Source organism: Elgaria multicarinata, chromosome 2 (genome assembly GCF_023053635.1).
Source record: "Elgaria multicarinata webbii isolate HBS135686 ecotype San Diego chromosome 2, rElgMul1.1.pri, whole genome shotgun sequence".
Taxonomy (NCBI): Eukaryota; Metazoa; Chordata; class Lepidosauria; order Squamata; family Anguidae; genus Elgaria; species Elgaria multicarinata.
In genome coordinates this window covers 93,204,191-93,213,705 of record NC_086172.1, presented here as the reverse complement: position 1 = coordinate 93,213,705, position 9,515 = coordinate 93,204,191, and the positions used below count along the sequence as shown (strand labels likewise).

The following is a 9,515-nucleotide window of genomic DNA, read 5'->3' as shown; positions in this document are numbered from 1 at the left end:
TAATTATTTGTTTATGAATGGCATGATCCAGCCCCTCACCAGTGCTTCATGGTAGGATCAGCCTGGGTGAACTTTTCTATTCTTAACATAGTCACTATTAAATAGAATAATTATTTTAAAACAGCAAATAGAAAGCAGAGGCTGTTGGGAAATGTCTCCATCTGTCACCACATATGAAATCCACACTTGATCAGCGTCCTTAAAGGCTGATCTTGCCTCATTCTGACAATGCTGGTTTTTACTCATGTAAACGGAAGAATAAGAAAGCCCAGTTTTCCTAAATATGTGTCTGGTGTCTTCTCATCTTTTAATAGCCTAGGTCTTGGACAGGACATGTCATTTTGTATCACGTATTCCTTCTTGCTACTGAATCAAAAATAGTACATATGACCATTTGCTGCAGAGTCAGTGAAATGCTTCCCAAACATTTTGAATTTGGAAACTCTTCTTCAGAGTGCAAGGATGGCTTGAGAGCCGTGATTATAGTTTACTCTCTTGTCACCCAGAGTTATGGTTGCAGCAGCAAGGCACATTTCAGGGAGTCATATTCCATCTAGGACAAGATCTCTACCTTTAAGAGCAGCAAAGAAGGCAGATTTTTCACTGCCACAACTTGCATTTTATTGTAAACAACACATTCTGCAAAAGCAACCAGTGAGCATAATTCCTGGTAGCTTTTTGCAGTTAACTACTTGAAATTTTTTTATTTCAGATAAAAATCAACAACCCTACACTGGATGTTGACAGTCTGGGAATCCTGATCATATAAAATTTCTGAAACCTGTGATTTACTATGAGCAGATTTAAAAAATATATACTTAAAACACACTCCAATATACTATGTGAGCAATAGAGGTCCGTCTGGTGCCTACAGTGTACTCTTTTCGTCGCCATCTGAAGACCTTTTTATTCTCTCAGTATTTTAACACTTAATTTTAACTTAAATTTAAATTTTACTGTTCTAACTCTGTATTTTAATCTTACATCAATTTTGCTGTGTGGTTTTATCCTGGTTGTGCTTTTTATACTGTATTTTGTATTTGTGTTTTTAACCAGTTGGTTATTATGGTTTTAATTTTTGTGAACCGCCCAGAGAGCTTCGGCTATTGGGCGGTATGAAAATGTAATAAATAAATGAATAAATAAAAACAAAATGACACATGGTTTGTTTATTACATATTAATAGCATTACCCAATAGCTTATCAAGAGTCAGCTGCTGGAATTCCTCCTGACTTGGAATTTCTCTGACATGGGGAACTTCTTCAGGACATACCAACGTGTTTACTCACTAGCTTGAGCAACTGTGATCCTATTACACTGAACCTGGATTCTTTGCATTGGTAACCCATGAAGCGGCAAGTAATTGTGAATATGCAGTGCTGCCCTTCAAAGAAATGCTACCTTTACTGAAACAAATAGAGAAATTCCTATTAAGTTCAGTGGAGCCAAAATTCTTGTCTACTTTTATTTGTGTTAACACTGTAATCAGCTCATCCTCTGTTGGCAGACTTTCAGCACTTTCCAGCAGTGCCACTTCTTGATATGTTGTTGTGATGGTACGGCACAGCGAAGGACACAGACTTTTATTGGATCAGCTTGTTAATTTATCTCCCAAATGTTCTGCCTTTTAAAGGACATCCCAATCTGACTCTTATTATCAAAGCTGTCCTGCACTGCCCTGGCTGCTCCTTCTGCAGTACTAGATTTGCTTTTATTGGATTGGCTCCTGTTTCAAGTTAAGTTTTCAGAGATTAAATGCCCAGTAGAGTTCTGTGCCACTTAGTCGGGAAAGAAACTCGCAAGAAACTCAATAAGTTGTTTGCCAGCTCTGGTGAGAAGGCAGCGCTGGAGCTATTGTGCCCACCCTGGAAACCTATTCCAGTCTCTCTCCTGCCTGTCCTCGCATGGCTGTGTCATGCAAGGTCAGCCATGTAGATCTTTCAGAGGCAGGAAGCCCTCTGGGTCCCTGCATTGCACCCTATGGGATGCACAGACCAGAGCAGTAGGCTCCGCCTTGCTTTGCCAAGGATAGGATAAAGCAGGGGTGGGCAACTTGTGGCCCTCCAGTTGTTGTTGGCTGCAACCTTCATCAGCTCTAGCCAGCATAGCCAATGGTGAGAGGTGATGGTAGTTGTAGTCCAACAGTATCTGGAGAGATGCCCACCTCTGGGATAAGGCTACAACCTCAACTGAGCAGTTTTTGCCCTACTGTTGATCTGAATGATCAGATATAGGTATGTCTCTAGGTTAAAGAGCATAGCCTACTGTCTGTGAGGATGTTTGCCCCAGAAAAACGAAATAGCTGGTTACTGCTGCTGTCAGCAAGGAGGAAAGATAGGCCTGGATTTAGTTCCCCACACTCCAAATAGATCAGTGCTGACATAGCTGATCTTCTCTTTGGCACTGCCCATGACTACAGCTTTAAGTGCTGGATGTGGGTGTTTTCAGGTAGCCCACACAGTACTTTTTGCATTGTAAGGCACAATCTCTAAATGAGATCTGTATACAGAAGCCGGCTTCCTTGTGTTTCACCCTTCCTGGATCATGGCAATCATTCTTTTTGTTAGGATTCAAAAGCCCACATTTTTCTTTTCCAACAGAAGATGTGCCAAAAACATAATTTTGCCTATATTTGGTTTCCCTTTCTTTTCCCTTGGCATTCTTTTTAATCTCTTTCTTAGTGTCCTCAGTCCTTTCTTGGTTGGATTGTTCCTCCAGCACCACCTAGAAGTGCTCCTTTGCATTTATCAACTACATCATATGCAGAAATTCAACGAGTGCAGACATTTGAGACGCGTGAAGATGCAATGAGAAAGGTTTCACCTGCTGAATTTCAGCTTGCCAGAAAAAGGTGGCAACTCTAATTCTGTAAAATTAATTTTCAATAGATTGTAATATGTGCTTGTACTATTTCATATCACAACCATCTTTAAAAGACCACTGGTTAGGTTTTTAAAGACACATTTTCTGGCAGTGGTACTTTTATTGCTTTCCAAGCTTAAATATGATACATATCACTAAATATCATTCAAAGAATATTTACACCTTGAATATAAAGAACCATTATTTTAAAAAGGACAATACTTTATCCATGTGAAACAGTTCTTCTTTTAGCATCAAATCCAAAACTTTGATTCTGCTAGTTGTTCTGTTAATGATTGTGCAACCACTAGCAGAATGGCAACTTTTGTAATTTTTCTGCTAGTGTAACATTGGATAGAACCCAATGAATCTACGGTTTTCTTTCTCAACTAAAAACAAATCCACACAGATATTTAATGGGCCATTGAGAATTTCCTGCTCTGTTTTGTATCTGGTCAATAGGGCAGGGCTCCTGCAGTTTTAACTGTTGTGATGAAGAGGGAATTTCACCAGGTGCTGCAAGCATACAAATGACACCTGTTGAGATTCCCTTTTCTATACAACTGTTAGATACAGCAGCCCTGTCCTCCTTTTCATATGGTTGTTTATTATGTGCCTTATTTATGTAAGTCAGGAATGTTGCACTCAAATGGATATGAAGGCCAAACACTTCACTTCATCTAGCAGTTACCATGGCGCCACACCCAAACTTTTCACCGAGAAACCGCTGGGTCTGATGTGGGAGGGGCTCGGTGGTTGTTTCTTTAAAAAAAAAAAAAAAGGAAAGAAAGGGAGATAGAATGAATTCAGAGATTAAGCAAATGCTATTCTTGTCAGTTATTATATTTTTTAGGGATGTGCTAGAACCGGAGAAGCAGGAGCGGAGCAGGGGGCTTCGCCTACCCTTAAGGCAGAGGCGAAGAGGATTGGGGAGACTTCGCCTCGATCCGGAGCTCCGCCAAAAAGGTAAGTGGGGTTTACTTGGCCCTGCCACGACAGCGGCAGGGCCAGGTAAACCCCCCTCCCTCCTCTCCCTTACCTGCGGCCGTCCGCGGTCCCGCAGCTGCTTCAACTGAGCCCGAGGACTCAACCAGGAAGACTAGGCCGCAACTGTGGCCTAGTTTTCCTGGTTGAGTCTTCGGGCTCAGTTGAAGCAGCCGCGGGACCGTGGACGGCCGCAGGTAAGGGAGAGGAGGGAGGGGGGGTTTACCTGGCCCTGCTGCCACCACCGCCCATACGGCGACGGCAACTGCGGCCCAGTCTTCCTGGTTAAGGCCTCGGGCTCAGTTGAAGCAGCCGCGGGACCGCAGACAGCAGCAGTTAAGGGAGAGGAGGGAGGGGGGTTTACCTGGCCCTGCCGCCAACACCGCCCGTGCGGCGACGGCGGCAGAGCCAGGTAAGGGACCAAGGGGGAGGGGGGTCTTACCTGCGTCCATCGCGGCCCATCCCAGCTTCATTAGAGCCCGCGGCTCAACCAGGAAGTGTAAGCCGCAATCGGGGCCTACAATTCCTGGTTGAGCCGCGGGCTCTAGTGAAGCTGGGATGGGCCGCGACGGACACAGGTAAGGGGGAGGAGGGAGGGGGGCCTTACCTGACGCCACTCCCCGCCACTGAGGAGTTCCGATTTGGAGCTGGAGCTCCGCAGCGCAGCGGAGTGGCCCCCAGGCGGATCGAGGCGGGGCGGAGCAGGCCTGATCCGCAATTTGCGGATCGGCCGCGAAGAGGATCAGGGGGTCCGTGCACACCCCTAATATTTTTGACTATCATTTTCATTGGCATCTTTCGTTCTGTAGATATGCAATACCAGGTTTCTTACAATGACGCTATCAGTTGCACTGGGTCCTTATGTCAATAAAAATCCTACCTCCATTTCCCCCACAGAACAAAGGAAATCTATGAAAATATAGATTTCCTCACAGAATTGAAAGCATAAATATGTACTTGACATAGGTTTTCCTATGTCACGCATAAGCCTTCCATATAGAGTGTTTTTTGAATGCACACTCCTCATTGAGGCCCATGATGTTATTGTACTAGAAATTTGCTTAAATTGCTTTTTAGAGCCCCTGTATTTCAATAAAGAACATAGCAACCTCTTACATTTAAAGGCCCGTTTCCCTGATCAAACAGGCCAACTCAACAACAGCTCATGGATTATTTGAAGTTAGTTAGGGTGACCATATTAAAAGGAGGACAGGGTTCCTGTATCTTTAACAGTTGCATAGAAAAGGGAATTTCAGGAGGTGTTGTTTGTATATCTGAAGAACCTGGTGAAATTCCCTCTTCATCACAACAGTTAAAGCTGCAGGAGGCCTGCCCTCTTTTGTATCGGGTCATGCTAGTATAGCTCCTGCAGCTTTAACTGTTGTGATGAAGAGGGAATTTCACCAGATGCTGCAGGCATACAAATGACGCCTGCTGAAATTCCCTTTTCTATGCAACTGTTAAAGGTACAGGAGCCCTGTCCTCCTTTCCATATGGTCACCCTAAGTTAGTTTCCCCCTCAGCTAAGTCACACCACCCATGTTCAGATGGCAAGACAAGCTGTGCCTGGGTGGTTATTAGGTTAATGGCACCTGGAATGCACTGACATGTGCTGCCAATTTAAACCACGCTGGCTTGTTTTGATCGTGCAAATCGGGTCAGAGAATACTATTGAAGGCAACCTCTGGCTGCTCTCATAACATACAGATCAATCCATACACAAACTAAGCAGGAGCAATTAGTTTTAAGCCTGTTGACCCCAATCAACAAACAGTTTTAAAATAAATTTAAACTCACATGCTCTGGTTTGATTGGTTTGTAAAGGCTAAAAGCTAAAGCCACATTTCAGTACACCATTCAGATGTTATTTTGATGCTGAATAACACACCTGACTGGGAGAGTGAAAACAATTCATTTTCATTTGAAATTAACAAATCAAAGTGACATTTTAGCAATTAAACAATGATAAATTGAGGCAGGCTGTAAAGTTTGACAGGGTCGTATAGGAGATAAAGAGCATTTACATCCCTGAAAGAAAATTGCACGGATACAGAAAATCATAAGGGTGAGAAATCAAAATCATCCTTAATCATACTAAAACATGGTATTAATAGCATACATTTTTGCATTCTTGATTTTTAATAAATGCAGTATTTTATTTCTGTTACTATATATAAAATTATTAATTTTATTATGCCACTTTATTCCTCGCCATAGACAGTTTCTGTTTCATGTATGATATTGTGCAGAGGGGGGAGAAAATATTGCCTTACTAGTACAGTGATGCCATTCTTGTCTATGTAACAATTTAAAAAGCATGCAAGAGTATCAAAACATGTACATGCTAATTTAACATGCATTAAGACTTTATCTTTGGAATCAGAAATCATATTTTTTATTATTGCTTGGTTTGGTAACATTCCATTTTTGACTAATACATGCCTGACCCACAATTCTATAGTGGTGATAAATTATGAAATTAAGTTGATCTAATTCTTTCCATCTACTGGATTAAATTAGTTTAAATCTAAATATGGTTCTGTGAATCCGTTCAATTATAATTTATGGTGTGGTAAGTTCCACGATGAGGTTCAGTAAGATTTCTCTGTTATTAATTATCACTGAATTGCAAGTAATTATCACAAAGTGTGCAATCAAGTCTGAATAAAATCATGGGAGTATGTATTTATTATTTATGGTATTTAGATTTCCTCCAAGAAACTCAAGACAGCATGAATGTCTCTTCCCATCCTTTTATCCTTTCAACAGCCCTGTAAGGTAGGTAAGGCTGAGAGGGTATGACTGGCCAAGGGTCACCCAGTGAGCTTCATAGCTGAGTGGGATTTGAACTTGAGTTTCCCCAGTCCTAGTCCAGTTCTGATGTCGATACTCATTGGCAAACAGCATTTGAGTTAAAGGCTATGGAAAGTGTAAATATGCTGGTTACACGCCGTTATGTCTTTATCTGATATGTTTGGAATAGGTTTTGGAAAATCTTTCTGTACAAAATGTTTATAATTTTCAAGCAGCATTTCCATTTTTCAAAAGGTGCTATAAAAATATTTTAATTAATTAATTAATTAATTAAATAAATAAAACAAATTTTATCCATGAAACTTGAATCAAGATGAAGGCTCCAAACTAAACTATCTACAAATTTATTAGCAAGTGGCACTAAAAAAAAAATACTATAAAGTTTATGTGTGTGTGTGTGTGTGTGTGTGTGTGTATGTAGCGCAGTATAAATCCATTTAAGGAGTTCCATTTAAGGATACTGCAACTGCTGTATTTTGTAATTCTTTAATATTACCCACCATTAGCTATAACAAACAAATTGGGGCAACAAATGCACTTAATTTAATTACAAATTCTTGAGTGCCATTACACTATACATCTCTTAATTCACTTGCAATGAAAGAAACCATGCAATATTATTTATGGATTTAATAATCTGTACATTTTAAGACATAAAGCACTGCAGTGTAAACAGGCACCCTTGTGTCTATTAGTCTCTCTTTTATCATAAATATTAACTGTGTATTATTATTACTGAACCCTTTATGACTGGAACTGAGATGTTTGTATACAACTGTTAAAAACATCAGATCAGGTCTTTGTAATGTCTGGGGATAAATAATACAACCCAATACATAGAAAACAAATTCTCAAAAGAAGGCATCTTTCAGTGTGGGTTGTTTATCCACCACAAAGTGATTGTGCAAATAAATAAGAAAGTCAAAGAGAGATGATGCACGCTCACATGTCCTACATTTGCCTTGCACCAGATAATAACTTACCTACCTTGCAGAAACAACCTGAATAACAGAAATAGAGGACATCTCAGGTTTGTGGTGTCAGATATAAGAGCTTGATCTACAGGGTGTGTCAGGAAGGCTCATCTGCTATACTAAACTTGGGCTTTAACCTAACAGATCTTTTCCTAAAGGTGCCCCTAGGTGATAAGGAGATGGTGTCCATGATACTCCGGTCTTCCTCCAGCTGCCTGGCAGTGCAGTTAGGAGTAGGCACCTTCACTGTGTTGCCAAACTTGGAGTAATCTACTGAGTACTGCCCATCCTCTTCTGTCACAATCGGTACAAACCTTTGGCCCCAGAGGATCTCATCCGCCAGGTAGGACGTCCTGGCTTGGGTGGTGATGCCAGTGGTTTCCACCACCCCTTCAAGGATGACTATAATTTCCAAGTCCTCGTGGTGGTGAAGTTGGGCTGGAGCCACGTCGTACAGGGGGCTATTCTTGTCTATGACGTGGTAGATGATGAGCGGGGAGACCAGGAAGATGCTGTTGCCCCCCACCGGGTTCTCCATTTGGATCTCAATTTGATTGAGGGGCACCACCTCTCCCTCCAAGCTGGTGGTCTTCTTCACCACTTGCATGCGGATGGTGGCGCTGATGATCATGCTCTTGCGCAGGTCACCCACGCGCAGCATGAAGCACAGCTTGCTCCCGCGCAGGGCGATCACAGCATGCTTGCTGAAGATGAGTGTCTCGGCACGCCGGTGTGCCTGGGCCGTCTTCATGAAGATGCAGCCCAACATGATGGCATTGATCACCAACCCCACAATATTCTGCACGATGAGGATGAGGATGGCGGCTGGGCATTCCTCTGTCATCATGCGCCCCCCAAAGCCAATGGTCACCTGCACCTCGATAGAGAAGAGGAAGGCTGAGGTGAAGGAGTGGACCTCGGTCACACAGGGTACAAAGCCCACTGCTGCATCGGCTGGCAGGTGCAGCCGCTGCGTGTTGTGGTCCAAATCGCCATGGGCGAAGGCGATGAGCCACCAGATCATGGCAAAGAGCAGCCAGCTGCACAGGAAGGACATGGTGAAGATGAGCAGCGTGTCACGCCACTTGAGGTCCACCAGCGTGGTGAAGACGTCCTGCAGGAAGCGGCCCTGCTCGCGGATGTTCTTGTGCGCCACATTGCACGCGCCGTTCTTGCCCACGAAGCGGGCCCTCCTCTCTCGGGCGCGGAAGCGGGTTTGCTCCGGCACATCCTCGGCCAGCCGGGTCAGCACATATTCCTCCGGAATGATCCCCTTCCTGGACAGCATGGCTGGCATGGCCCGCAGCCGCCCTCCTCTGACCTTACTGCTGCTGCTGCTTCGCCCCCATGCCCGCCGTCGCCACCGCCGCGGGGACGAGATAGGACGGAGCCATCACGCCGCCAGCTCCTCCGCCTTCTTCACCGGCGCTCAGGCCGAGTCCCCTTGCCCGCCCCCGACACCCCCCTCCCGCCAGCGTCTGCAAGCCCGATCTGCTTCCCCCCTCCCCTCCCCAGCTGCGCACGTCAATCACAGCCGTCTCCGACTTTTGCAAGGAGGAGGCGGGGGCTTTTCGTGACACCCTCTTGCAGCCAACCAGCCCGCGACAGGCGATTATCCAATTGGGCACCGTCCCCCAAACCCAGGATCGCCCGTGCCGCCGGCTCTGGAAAAGCCGCAGGCGGAGTCGCGTGCAGATGCCTGTGCCAGCCAGAGCACCGCGAGGGGAGGAGCAGCAGGGGGCGCTGTCGCGTAAGGGAATCCCAGCACAGGTGACACCCGCGGCTTGGGGGAGGCGCGCGGTCACAAGGCCCCGCAGGCGAGGAGAGCACGGGAGCCCCCTGCCGCTGGCCAAGCCTCTGCCGAAGGAGCGCGCCGCAAG

At 44.7% G+C, this 9,515-nt stretch overlaps 1 protein-coding gene across 1 annotated transcript; it reads right to left on the bottom strand.

Moving 5' to 3' along the window:
• Window positions 1-7,601: 7,601 nt before the first annotated feature.
• Window positions 7,602-9,042, bottom strand: KCNJ11 (potassium inwardly rectifying channel subfamily J member 11). The gene has a single exon (XM_063117209.1). The coding sequence runs from the start codon at window positions 8,930-8,932 to the stop codon at window positions 7,733-7,735; it is 1,200 nt and encodes a 399-aa protein (XP_062973279.1). The 5' UTR covers window positions 8,933-9,042; the 3' UTR covers window positions 7,602-7,732.
• Between the last annotated feature and the right edge of the window lie 473 nt (window positions 9,043-9,515).

Excerpts from the sequence above, each read along its gene's own strand:
- KCNJ11 (XM_063117209.1), bottom strand. The coding sequence starts at position 8,932 with ATGCCAGCCATGCTGTCCAGGAAGGGGATCATTCCGGAGGAATATGTG.